At 47.6% G+C, this 14,385-nt stretch overlaps 1 protein-coding gene across 1 annotated transcript in view; it reads left to right on the top strand.

Annotated features, from left to right (window-relative positions):
• NFS1 (NFS1 cysteine desulfurase) overlaps positions 1-14,385 on the top strand; it is a 1,222,594-nt gene that overhangs the window by 414,636 nt on the left and 793,573 nt on the right. The window contains exon 4 of the mRNA XM_069652239.1: positions 3,016-3,099. Within this exon, the coding sequence (XP_069508340.1) occupies positions 3,016-3,099 (84 nt within the window). The remainder of the gene's footprint in view (positions 1-3,015; positions 3,100-14,385) is intronic.

The following is a 14,385-nucleotide window of genomic DNA, read 5'->3' as shown; positions in this document are numbered from 1 at the left end:
CGCAGGCCAAATACAGTAGGGAGACTGGGGTCGTGGGACATCTCTTGTTTCCTTTCTGAGAATGCCTTTCCCTTTCCCCTTCCTTTCCCTTGGGGTCGTTATCACGATTTACTGCCTCAGCTATGGAGAGGACACCCTTTAGGTTTTGCCCGCGTTGTAAGGGCAAGTTCACTTGGAAGGACAAGCATTCACGGTGTAACTGCTGCTTGCCCCTCGATCAGAAGGAGGAGGGTTGCACGGCTTGTCGGCTTCTTAAGCCAAAGACTCTAAAAGACCGTAGGGTCAAGAGGTGGGCGGCCTACTCTATGTTGAAGGCCGATTCCTCACCCGCCGCTGCTACCACCGACAGTGACGAGGAACGTGATAACACGACCTCCGCTACGGAAGTCGTAGACCCCTCTAAAGAGGGCTCGCGCTCTTCGTCGTCTGTCCCCGGCCCCGACGGGCTCGGCTCACGCGCTGCTTATGGGGATGAACACGCCGGCGACACTGACGCACACGATACCACCCATAAGCACACAACCCACGGCTCTTCTTCGTCGAAGACGAAGAAAGCATCAGCGCCCAAGGAGACGCAGGTTCCACCGGCGGCCTCCTCGGACCGTTCAGGTTCGAAGCCCCTCTCGCAACCGCAGCCGCGACCAGCCACTGGGCTTTCGGCAAATAAGGGCGCCGCCCCCCAAACCATCGGCCGGTGCGCACCAGCAGAGAGCGCACGGCGCCGTAGAACGATCGACACCCGTAACGTCGAAACCACAGCCCTCCTCTGACAAACTAGTCGCAGAGAGCTAAATCAGTGTTCAATCGAAGTGCTCTTTCATCTATAAAGAAAGCATCAACAGGTTGCTTTCTTAATGAAGTGTTGAATCGTAAGATTGCTGTAGAGCAGCAACATTAAGATTTGTCTGTATTGGTGTACTATCAAATCAAGACCCTTCAATCATACAAGCTGCTCTCAGGAATCCATTTTCCATCACTGCCAAAATAGCATCCCCTTTCAGTTGGGTCGGTGTTACTTAAAAGTCTGCTGAACATCTGTTTGTCAAATTTGTCTGCTGAAAATGTTTCCAATATAAGTAGCACACATATGATGAAATAAAAATACACACTTAAAGTTCATAAGTTTAGTAATTTGCACTGAAACAGCACAAATGAAATAAAATAAATATTTATGAGCTAAAAGTTAATACAATTAATTGAATAGACTAAATTAATCACAACATATTTACACTAGTTTAAGTAGTTACTCTTGGCAAGAGACAATTGATTGAATAGACTAAATTAATCACAACATATTTACACTAGTTTAAGTAGTTACTCTTGGCAAGAGACAATCAATATAACTCTCCGCCCTCAAAGCTACATCAAGGTTGTGCCGTATAGTCCCCCTTAATCTATTGGGGGCAGCAATCGGAAGAAGTCTGATCCTAGTCCTCCAGGCTTCCCAGATGGGCCACTGCAAATACACAGTGCTTCTAACATATGTCTGACCCACACCGAACAAGTGGTTTTAACCATTTTGCCCTTGAACCACTGTAGCATTTGCACACAAATAGTCATTTGCTACAAGTAAGACCTTCTGTTTTTATAAAAAAGTAACATTTTGAAAACACAGGGAAAGGTTCAGCAAGGAATACAATTGAGGTCTCAGAGGGATGAGATAAGGAAAAACTAGGAGACACAGCAATCTATGGAGGGAACTAAAATTAGATTGGAAAGCAACAGCAGAAACTGTTTAGCTGGGAGGATAGCTCAAGAGTAATGAGGTCACCTTAGGAAGGGGACAATGCCATGCGTAATTGGCTTCATACTCAAGTTGGCCCCACTTGGCTCTTTGCTCCCCCAATCCCTCTATGGTAAACTTATCGCACCATTGTATTTAATAGTGATGGTAATATGTAACATCAGCTGCCATGTGCTCTAAAATTAATTTTCTGCTGATAATAGCACTGTCACCAAAAAAGACTCTGCATAATGTTGTGTGAAAGTTGCTGCAATAGATATTAGAGGAGTTGATAAAGATTATAGTAGTAAAATGATCCAGTATTGTAGACTAGCTACAATGCCACTTAAGTTATCTGACCTTTGGAGAATTTAAAACCTTCCCATTGAGGAATAACTATTTTCTTTTCCTCATCGAATAGGTGACAGAATAATTTTGGGACCATACATAATTTTGGATCTACATGATCACTGTGTCCCTCTAATTTCGAATACAAAAATGTTGAACCCGAAAACTGCAGTCATCACAGAGATCACATTGTACTGCTTTCCTCCTACCCGCAACCCGGCATCCCTACTTACCTTTTCTTCTGCTTACTTACCTTCACTCCTGAACAAACCTCGACTCGCCAGTCTCCCTGCAATGCAAGTTTCCCATCCCTAAAGTGGGTTTGGACCTCTGTTGCAGGGTGGTTCTTTTCTAAACTTTACTATCCACTGGCACTGCAATCCTTCCAGTGTAAGCGCAGGAGACCCCACAGCCATTATATCGAACAAGGGGAGAGGGGGGTCTCCACCGCAACCCCCACTCCCCTTGTTTGGTATTATGGGATTTGGCTTTTTCTTGCCAAATGCACAGTAAAAGTGCATTCAGCGTTTTTTAAAAACATTTTGTAGCAATACCCATAATTTCTATAAGAATGTACTTGGCCTTGGAAGGTCTGCAGTAGTTCTCCACAATTTATATAGTGAAAGGTTTAGTTGTGACAATTTGATTGCCACAACATGGTAGCTGTATAGATTGGCGGTAGATGAGGATGGGGTAAGAGGGAGTAGGGCATAGGGGATTCTCCCATTATAAGAATGAAGAAAACCATTATATGTCAAAGGTGTAATTGCCATGGCCAAGCAATCTACATTAATGATTCTGAAGATGAAGTAACATAGAAACCTCTGGGAAGAAACTACGATATTGATATTGGTTTAATTAAAAACAAAATATTTGAAACAATATATGCTTGTTAATGTTCTCTCTATTTTTGTTTGTTTTTTATGTCATTTGCTTTTAAACAGCAAGTTGCATCATTGATTGGAGCAGATCCCAGAGAGATTATTTTCACCAGCGGTGCTACAGAGTCTAATAATCTAGCTGTGAAGGTACGTTTTAATGAGTATAATTTAATTCAATATCATGAGACTAGTGTAACTGTTTAATTTGTTTTAAGTGTGTGTATTGGTACAGTGTTTAAAGGCTGAAGGGTATTTTAAATATGTGGCCCCAGGGTTACTTCTCTATCATGATTTATGACATTGCTTTTTGAACATGTTTATGCTTTTTGAACATGTTTATAAAGCCAATTAGTAGTTGGCAGAACTGTGTTGGCATTATTCATTTTTGCATTGTGGTTGATGATTGCTTTCCTATATCAGAGTTCTAAGGTGTGATTAAGGATCTGAAGAAGCTTCATCGAATAAGGGTTTTATATTTAATTTTGTGTTTTGAAACAGTGTTTTTGAAGATCCTGTTGGATACCGCTAGTAGCCAGCAGGTCATGATCATTCCTCCTCTCGCCCCTTCCCATTAAATTATTTATTACCTGGAGTCTTTTTTTCTGCATTTATTTTTTTTTTAATTTGTTTTTTATTGACGATATACATATAGGCGGGACAGCCGACCCAACCAGCAAAACAATCAAAATGAACCAGATCGTCAATGATATTTTCTCTTTTTTTTACAATAACTCCCTTCCCCATTTTCCTCCTCCCACCCCCCCCAATAGATCAACATGCCAAGTTTTGAGGTGTTGAAAACTTATTGAAACTTAGGGGAGAACACTTGCATACCACATGATTGTTAGAGGTATCACTTGAGACAGTGGGGTCCGACCAAAAGACAGTTGAACAGGAAACATCTCGGGTCCTTGGGGGGGTGTAAGAACATGTACCATATCAAAGCAGCTCAGTATTCATTCTACAACCGCATAGAAATACAATCATCATGGAGAAGAACTGCAGTCCATTCCTGTAGAAAATCAGTCATAGTATCGTTTGTTATTGCAGTAAGTTTTTCGTATACAAAAATTGACCTAAGTTTACAGAGCCATTCCTCCATTCTTGGGCTAGCGCCAGCCTCCCCGCTCATAGCATGGCCCCAATGACCTTGGGATAAACATTAGATTCTGTCTCCGGCATAGGAGTGCCCAGTAGAATTTCCAACGGGTGTAGGGAAGGGCCAAACTCCTCGATATCATTAATCCAGCTGAGTAGTCCCGACCAGTAAACCTGTATGACCGGACAACCCCACCACATGTGAAACCAGGTTCCTCGTTGGTGACAGCCCCTAGGGCAAAAGGGGGACACTTCTCTAAACATCTTGGACAGCAGGGCCGGGGGACGGTGCCACGAATGGAGGATTTTAAAGCTATGTTCCATGGCAGCGGTATACAGAGAGCCCGTAAAGATACTTTTAAAGACAGCCCTCCAAGTGTGATCATCCAATGGCATGCCCAGTCTTTCCTCCCATATTCTTTTGAAGGGTTGTCTACCTTCTAGGTCCGCTGTTATCAAAACACTATAAAACTTAGATAAAGACCCTTTCGAGTTGTACTTTTAGCCAGGATAGTTTCAAAAGGAGTGAGGGAGCGCCTAAGCTGGTCAGCCCAGCGAGGGTGGGTCAAAATCCCCTTCAAACGTAAATATTCAAAGACCGTGGGTGGTCTATCTGTCAGTGCCTCGATCAGGTTGTCATACTCTATGAAGCCCTCTTCTCGTGAGAGCTAAGAGACCCTCTCCAGACCCATGTCTGACCAGGCCTGAGTGTCTCGGAAACCCCTAGAGCCCAGATCAATGGGGGGGGCCCCAGAGCGAGGACAAAGGGGAAGGCCATGAAGACAGTTGTTTATTAGCTTTATTAGGCTTCCATACTGCCCACAAGGCTGCCAGGGTGGGGTGTGTTCTGAGCTGAGAAGGGGGAGCCTTGGGAGGGGCCCACAAAAGGTCTCTAACTTTTTTCGGGTGGGTGTGAATGTCCTCGACATATGTCCAATATGTTCCCATATCGTCCCGCATATGCTCCAACATCACCCGGAGTTGGGCTGCTTTATAATAGAGCCGGAAGTCGGGGAGACCAAAACCACTTAAAGCTTTGGGAGGGTCAGGGTGGAGGTTTTAACTCTCGGCAGCTTACCGTTCCATATAAATTGGAAGACACGGGACTAAAGCACTTCAAAAAAGGTCTCGGGTATCACGACTGGAAGCGCTGCGAAGAGGTAGAGGAGGCGGGGCAAAATATTCATCTTCACCGTGACCATGCGCCCAAGCCAGGAAAGCGCGAGGGGTGCCCACCGTCTGAGGTCGCTGCTAACCTGAGCAAGGATCCCCAGGAAGTTGCACTGGTATAGTTGGGCTAGATCTCTGGGGATGGTGGTGCCCAGGTACCTAGAGGATTTCCATTCAGTTCTAACCCCCAGAATGTCGGCGTCACTTCCGATGTCTCGATCCCCCGGACCCATGGGCATGATGCTTGATTTGGATGTGTTTATTTTCAGTCCAGAAAAAGAACCGAAGTAGTGTACAAGATCAAATAACCGGGGCAGGGAGTCTTGAATATTTGTTAGGTAGCCCAGAATGTCCGCAAATAAGGATAGCTTAAAGTCACAATCACCACATCGTATTCCCATGATTTGTGGGTTGTTCCTAACCGCAATGGCCAGGGGCTCCATTGCCAAAGCGTACAATAGGGGCGACAGGAGGCAACCCTGCCGGGTACCTCTAGAAAGGGAAAAAGGCTCTGAAGTGCCTCCGTTGACCAGCACTCTCGCCGAGGGACCATTGTATAGAGCTGCGACCCACCCACAAAAATTGTCTCCCAGGCCCATCTTTCGGAGAACCCTGCCCATGTAAGGCCACTTGACGCGGTCGAAGGCTTTTTCTGAGTCTAGCGAGAGAAGGTACCCCTCCACTCCCTGTCTAGATGCCTCATGCATAAGGTCGAGAGTTTTTCTTATATTATCTGATCCCTGGCGACCGGGGATGAAGCCCACTTGGTCTCCATGTACTAGGGTAGGGAGGAGCTTTGCTAGTCTATTCGCTAGGAGCTTAGCCAATATTTTAACATCGGTGTTAAGGAGGGATATGGGGCGGTATGATTGGCAATAGGAGGGATCCTTGCCCTCTTTAGGCAGGACTACGATTAAAGCAGACATCATCGTGGGTGAGAAGGTGCCTTGATCCAGTGCAGCATTGTACATCTTAGCCATGGATGGGGCAAGCGTGGATCTGTAGGTCTTATAAAACGTAACTGTAAAGCCACTGTCCCCCGGGGCAGTGCCGCTCTTTAATGAGGATATGGTGTCTATTACTTCTTCCGGGGAAATGGGGTGTTCGAGAGAATCAGCCTTGTCAGGAAGAAGACCCGGGATGGGAAGGGAGTCTAGGAAACTGTCAACATTATTCCCATCCCCCGTATATTCCGAGCAATACAATTTTTCATAATATAGCCTGAATTGTTCTGCAATCTTGCTATCCCTCACGGTCGAGTCCCCTTCCGGGGTGCGTAATGAATTCACCCTCCTACTGTTCCTAAGTTCTCAAAGTCTCCAGGTCAATATCCTATCCGCCTTTTCCCCCCTTTTCCATATACTTCTGTTTCAGAAATGAGAGCTTCCTTTCCGTTCGTCCCACCTGGAGGTCCACCAACTTAGATCGCAACCCCTGCAGTTCCTCCCATTGCCCGGGAAACATCTGTGTTTTCAACGTCCCCCCCCCGGTTGGATAGCCTCTATCTTTTCCTTTAACAATTTCTCCTCACGGTCCCTCTCCCTTTTTCTCCCAGACCCTATACCAATAAGGGTGCCTCTAATCGTTGCCTTAAATGCCTCCCATACTCCCATAGCACCAACCTCCCCGTTGTCATTAAGGGTGAAATAATCTTCTATGGCTGCTAGGAGGGATTGGCGGGGCAGGGGGAAGGCCAATCCTAATCTTTACCATATCGTGATCTGTCCAGGGGACTATCTCCACACCCGAGTCCGATACCTTTCCCTGCAGTGAGGAATCAACCAGGATGTAATCTATACGAGAGAAAGCAGCATGTGGCTTTGAATAGTATGTGTACTCGGGGTTCCAACCCCGCTCGGGTATACACATGTCACATAGACCCAGTTCCCCATTTACTTCCTGGAAGGCCAACGCCAATTTCTTGTGGAGACGGATGTTGGGACAGGGTTTATCAGACTTTCTGTCCCTCACGGGGCAAAGCACCATGTTAAAATCCCTCCCAGAAGGTGTCCTGCGCTTCATTCGGAGCATATATGCAGACCAATGTGAACAAACGGCCCGCACTTCCCCCTTTACCATGAGGTACCGACCATCCGTATCCGCTTTTGAGGCTTTAAACACAAAATGGGCCCCAGGGGAGACCAACAAAGCTACCCCCCGCTTTTTTACCTGGGAAGAAGCCGTGAACATCTGCTCAATGGTCTTGGCCTTGAGCTTAGGCTCCTTTCCCCGAACCCAATGAGTCTCCTGCACAAAGAGAAAGTGAAGCCGCAGCCTCGCAAATTCCCTCACAATTAGCGACCTTTTTGTAGGCGAGTTGAGCCCGCGGACATTTAATGACCCCACTGTCATGAATTGGAGTGAATCATCCATTAAAACACAGGTAAAGTCTCATAGCTCCATGCTTAGAACAGCAAGCGTTGTTGCTCCCACCGTGCTTCCGCAACCCCCTAGCGGCTCGAGACAGCCCCAGGGGTGTGAGAAAGGCCTGAAAACTTGGCGCGCCATAACTGTAACCCCAGCAACCCAACTCCCCCTCTCCCCCCTCCCCCCTCATCGCCTGGTTGTTCCATGGCTTCATCCAATCGCCAGACCAGGCCACCATTGTCTCCCCCCTCCGGGCTCATAAACTCTTTATAAACAACAACTCGAGCCCCCCCCCACCCCAGGATCAACGCAGTTCACAAACCGTTACATCACCCTCCATTCACAAAGTCAAATGCCGGTTTTTCCGTCTGGTGCCAAGAGCTCGCTTCAGGTACTCGGAAGGTCCGGGGAGGCTGGGGCCACTCTCCTAAATTTCCTTTGGCCACGAACTCTACGCCTTTCCCTTGGAGCTTTGTTCCCTTTTGGGCCTGTCGGGGTTCGCTCACGGTCCTGCTCCCCCATCTCCATGTTTGAGTTGTCCAAAAGTTCGCCCGACACTCTCTGGATATCGTCCTCAGTGATCAAGGCATACTTGTAGCCCTCGAACTCGAAAGAGAGCGAGAATGGGTATCCCCACCTGTATCGGACCCCCCTGGACTGGAGCATCTTCGTCAATGGGGAACAGAGGCGACGTCTTGCAAGGGTGAAGGCCGACAGGTCTTGATACACCGAGATCCGGGCCCCTTCCCACTCCACCGGCCCCTTCTTGCGAGCCAGTTTGAGGATCCTGCTTTTCTCTGAGAAGTAATGAAAGCGAACTAGAACGGATCTGGGGCCTCTAGAGGATGCGCCCGCTCTATGGGCCCTGTCAATGGTGGGTTTGTTGGTGTTGGCCCCCTCGAATAGCACTCCTATTACTGCATCGATAGCTTTGATGATGTCTGCTTGCGTTTCGCCTTCGTGTTCTGGAAAGCCTAGGAAACGTAGATTACAGCGGTGTTCCCTATTCTCCAAATCATCCATTTTTAAGGAGCATTTCTCTTCTCTCCTCTCGAGCTCCGACAGGCGCATGTCAAGCTGTGTCTCAAAGATGTCGCTCGAAGCTGTATTGTTCTCCAGTGCCTGAACCCTGTCGTCAATATTGTCCACTTTTTTATCCAAGGTGTCCAGTCGTAGAGCAATATCCGCCCTAAAGCCTCTAATTTCCTCCAGTAGGGCCGCCATGCCCCTGGTGACTGTGCTTGTATCAGCAGATTCCTGTTGTGTCTGGGCTGCCATTTCAGGGGGTATCAGGGCCTCGGGGGGAGGGGAGGGGCGTGCGGCGAAACTTCTGCAGGGATTCCTTCCAGTTCATAGACTCTCCCCAAGCATCCCTGCTCCGTGGGGGCCTTCCCCGAAAGCTTGTGCCCAAGGTGACCCGCTATCACACACGCATACAACGCCACAGGGGGGCGAGGGCCAATGTCAGCCGAGGGGCGAGGAGCGGAGACCCAGCAACGGGGATCCGAGTCCCCGACTAATGCACTCCTGCGGGGATAGGTTTCGCCTCCGCCGGGTTCCCACCTCCCCTCTCACCCATCGAACTGTATAACTTCACTCCCGTCAGAGCAGAGGCAGTACTTAATGTTCCAGAGGCTGGGCGCGGGGAGGACCAATCTCCAAGCCCTCGTGTCTGTACCCCGGTGTGGCCTGCTGAGGCCGATGTCTCCCAACTGGGCCCTGAGTGCCCGTTTTGTCTGCCTGGGAGCCGCTGTACTCGGGGGACACTCCGCTGCCCGAGATGGTGTATGCCAGGGGCTCTCCCCAGCCTTACTCTTCCCGTGACACCTTCAGTCTCCCGGAGGTCCTCCTGCCCGGGCCTGCACCTCCTTACCTCCTCGGCGCAGATCCGCCGCTCAGCCTGTGGGAGTCCGTGTGCTGCGTGTGTAGGCCAGTGCGGGGCTTCGCCTGCCTCCCACGCACTGCCGACACCGATTCCTGAAGCTCCAGTTCGCCCTACGCGGGTTCACCAAGCACCTGTGGGGGCCCTCACGCACCTTCCTTCTCCTTGTACTATAGGCCTCGCCCAGACCTGGAACTCCACGGCGCTTTCGTAGTACCGCCTCCGGCTCCCGGATCCGCTGCGGGTGCCCCCAGATGCGTCCCGCTCCTACCGATGTGCACTAGGCGGGGGGGGGCGCCAGTCAGGGTAGCCGAGCCCCACCACAGGCCTCGCTCGGGCCCGGGTTCGCCATAGATTCTCGCGGTGCTGCGGGGGGAGGGGCTTCTGACCCTCTAAACTCAGAAGCTCTTATTTCCGGGATGGTTTCCCCCCCGGGGGCTCAAATTTGGGCCAGGGGTGCCCGGCTCACTCAGATGGATGGGGGTGATGCCAGCTTCTCACTCCGGGGGGGGGGTGTCGGCGCAGGTCCCGCGATCAGTGCCCTGCGGAGGAGACGAGCTGAGATGCGTTAGAACATCTCCGCGCCCCCTGGTGGATCCCTTTCTGCATTTATTTGATCTCTAAATAAGAGAATGTTGCAGTAATCATTTATTCCAAATTGTTACTTTTTATTGTTGCATGTTTCTCTGGGAACGAAAGCAGTGTTGGTTCGCTGTGGGTTCTTGATTTCTATGCAATAATATACTGGATATTGTTTCTTCCAAGGGCCAAAGCTAGTTCCTTTCTGACTTCTCTGATCACTTTCTAGGTTCTTATCCCATACTGTGTGGGGTGGGAGTTTTGGACAGAGCTTTCCCTTTGTGGTTAAAGCTATGCCCAGTGTTTCCTGACTATTGTTGTTTTTGGTGCCTGCTGCAGTCTTCTGATCCCAACTGTCCAGTGAGGCTGGTCTAGATGAGTGATGTGTTTCCAGCATCATAGGTTAATGCTCCCTAGAGCTGCCACCTTTCCAGTGTATTAATTACACTCAGCTCGCTCACGTAAAAAAGTTATTCATGCACTTGGCCATTGGTCAAGTAATAGTTCTAGCCAATGACAACCTATCTGGCTATACAGACATGACCCAAAACTGCAAAGTGTTAAGGAGAAAAGTTGAGTGGCCTCTGGGTCAGGGGCACAAGAGGCCATGCACAGCTTCATTCTGAGTTAGTATGTGGTGAATATTAGGTCATCATTAATTCTATAGGTGCAAGATCAACATTATGTGAAGATGAAGGAAAATACTACTGGTTAAAGTGGGAGCTCTCTCATACCCCAACACAAATTTTAAGCTATTTTGTCGACACCCATGTACAGATGATGGGTGCTTCTGATGGATAGTTGTAGTGGACTCTGCAGGATGTGAAGCTTTTTCTATATCTTACCTGAACACTGGGGTCCGTAATGTCTTGTAACCTTTAATGTCTATCAATGCTTTAAGTGAATTTAAAGGTTTTGTAATGGTATACTTTAAAAGGATTACACATTCTTACTTTCCAGTCTTCCCTCCTCATTTCCTAAGTCCCCACCAAATCTCCAATACTTTATAAAATGCGGCTGAAGGATTGTGAGCAGGACAAACAGATTATTGAAAAAATGTAGTCCTGAACAATCAAAGGCAATTGCATATGTGTATGTAATTTGATTGTAATCTTAACTAAATAGCACTGCATTTCAAATTCTAATGACCTCTGATGGAGATCTGGTAGAGACGTTTACCATAAAGAACCTAACATTGCTTAAAGGGAATGTCTGTGTTTTTTCAAAGGGAACTGAATGAAATTAACTGATTTTTACTTCTTTGACATGTGATTGTTTATAATGTGCATGTCATGTATAATTATACATCTAGTGGCTGTTCTGGAATGGTACAAGTTGTTTACTGAAAGATAAAGATAGCAGTCAAACTTTTGACATTTCTTTAACACCATCTCCAGTCCATGTGCACAGGTACCTACAATGCTGTGCTAAAAAGACTTGCGTTTGTTTGATCACTAAATGAAGACGTTGATGTAAACATTGAATTGAACGTTGGCACTAGGATTCAACACTGGCAATGGGTGCATTCCCAAAACGGTTGCAGGGACAGGTTGTCTGAGTACTGTGATGAACTTTCAGTTGGCGTCGCGTCTCCCCTGTGGGTGGGATAATGAGGGAGAAACTAATGGGGAGAGCCCCCCAACCACCCCGCCCCCCACCCCAAATCTTCCTCGTGGCTGTTCTTGTCAGAGAAGTGTACCAAGTAGGCGAAACCAAAGAAGAGGAGAAAAGAGCATCGAGGAACCAAATCAAGATAGACATACAAGTCCTCTTCCTCGTGGCAGTACTTGGCAGGGAAGTGGACCAGACCAAAGAACAACAACAGTGCAAGGGTCGCGTCCTGTCATAAGACTCAGAGCTGGGTGTTATAAGTGTGAAAACTTAATGAGGAGAAGACCAAGGGCAGGGAGTCATTCCCCCCAGTTGTAAGAGATTGTTTTTGCAAATGCCGGGAGAAGGGAGGCAGCGTCCTGGTGACGTGTACCAGGAGGAAGGTCCAACCAGCCTTGGGGAAAGGGGTCATTCCCCCTGGGTATTTTTGAGACTTAGACTAAACGCCAGGAGGAGGGAGATATTGTCCTAGTATCAGAACACTGCTACGTTATTCTTTAGGTTGTATTGCAAGGGCCGGAAGTAGGTTTTTTCTTGACACAGGATGGTGGACAGTTTTACTTTGACAGACATCCTGACAGTCACATTAGATCTTTAGTTGATGCAGGGAAACCCCTCTTATGAGTAGGGAGGGATAGGTTTTCTCTTGATTTTCTACCTTCTAAAAGTCTTTAGTCCCAAACATGCCACGTTTGTGCCCGTCCTCCTTGCACCCTTACAGCGCTCATTTTTTTTAGTTCATGGTTTCAAGCTCCCCGTGCTGACATCTAAACATAGAAAATGCTAAAGGGTATTGTGACAAATGTAGAGGAAAGCTTCTCTTATGTGGCCAGGGAAAGGCAGAAGCTACCTGACTCTGATGCTGGGGTTGGCTATCTGCGGGAGGACAACGTAGGGGAGGATAAACTCCAGAGAGACAGGAAACACTGATTCAAATTAACCTTTGGATGTTGTTCTTAATGACACCCATGTGCCTTTGCAACATGCCTGTATGGCTTATTGTGACACTGATAAAGAATTCCTAAATGTTCTTGACCAACAACCTTCTTTACCCGCCACACCTTTTTGTTGTTGTTCTGAGACAGGGAAGATGGATGGAACAATGAGGATGACCAGAAGTGGTAAGCAAATGCCAGGCTCTAGTCTTTGCAATGTTAACTAATGCTGGGATGTTCAAAACAAACGCAGCTGAATAGAATAGGAGTGAGAGGCAGACACTGCAGCGGAACACAGCTTGTGCAGACTCTATTTTGAGCCTGGGGCGAGCACACTGTGGAAGACAGCACAGAGGCCGCCTAAGACGGCGTGCAGAGAGACTGGGCCAAGACAAGCTGGAGCCGCCAGAAGCAAAGGAAGATAAAGCAGGAGCCAAACAGCTAACGGGATGCACCCCCAGTAAGCAAAACAAAGGAGAAGATGACTGAAGGACGCAAGGAATGCCTGAGCTGTCGGTTAAGCCCAGAGAGAGCGAGGGGATTACCGGAGCTTAAGAGAGCGAGTGTTGCAGATCATTAACAGGGCAAGAACGCCCAATTAAAGTAATTGGAGGAACTGATGCAAATAATAACAGTTTTAAGAAAGGGTTGGTGTCCCAAATCTTTGAAAGAAAGATTGATACATATATGAGCAGTGTGAAGAATGGGACAGTGAGCCAATGCTTGGAAAAGGACATTGACTAGTTTTAAGAAAGGGATGGTGACCCAATATTTGAATAGCATAATTTCTTGGATGAGAGATAGTGAGTGAATGTTGTGTGAATGAGGGGACACACACACACACACAATATCTGGATAGCAGGAGAAGGTGTTTATTTCTACATTACAACAGGTAGGATGAGCTGCTCAATTAGCAACCCCCAGCCAACACAGCACCGTCTCCCCAACTGCCCAACCTGGAACTTAGTAAGGCTCCAGATTCCTACTTTGAAGAACTATGTACATGCAATAGATGCATGGTTAACAGTATGCATGCCAAGAGCCACTAAGCACTCCTAACATTGGAGAACAGAAAAGCCTAGCAGGATAGTGAACCAGGCGAACAGTGTGCCTGTGGCTCACACCCAAGAAACAGAATTGTGACTAGGAGTAAGAAGAAAAGTAAACCTGAAGCCATGCAACAGTGAGGACGAATACAAAAAGGGAAGACACATGCCCCTTTTTTTTTTTTTTTAAATTTTATATTTATTGGTTTTACAAGGAACAGAAAAATTGCAAACATTGTTTAAACACAGATTTACATCCCTCGGGAGGGCAAGTCAGGCACGAGATGCAAATCAAAACAATATGGCAAGAGTCTCTTAGTCGTGCGACAGTCCCAGTTGCCCAAGTATGCTTCGTTGGCTGTTTGCCGTACTTCTTTCCCACCCTCCCTCCCCCCCCCCCACTTGGTTTATTGTACATCACACATGCAACCGTCTAACATTAGTATCGGTATCGTGCGGTTTGCGCAGGGCTAAGCATTGCAAATTATTGGCAGTCGGACTTAGATGACTCGCTTTTTGTATTTTGTATTGTTTTTTTTTGGGCATGGCATTATCCGGTCGGGTTTCGAGGCTCCTCTGATTGAGAGGCAGACGGGGGTGAGATGTACGTGTTCTTGAAGTCCATCCATAGGGTTTCACATTTCGCAGATTTATTGTGCAGGGAGGCGGTGATCGTTTCCATCACATAAATATTTGTAGCGATTTTGATCCACTCTGTCTTCCCTGGGGTCAGGTGGGACTTCCA

Source organism: Ambystoma mexicanum, chromosome 3p (assembly GCF_040938575.1).
Source record: "Ambystoma mexicanum isolate Mex_15411 chromosome 3p, UKY_AmexF1_1, whole genome shotgun sequence".
NCBI lineage: Eukaryota > Metazoa > Chordata > Amphibia > Caudata > Ambystomatidae > Ambystoma > Ambystoma mexicanum.
Note: the sequence above shows the minus strand (reverse complement) of the source record. Positions and strands in the feature narration are given on the sequence as shown.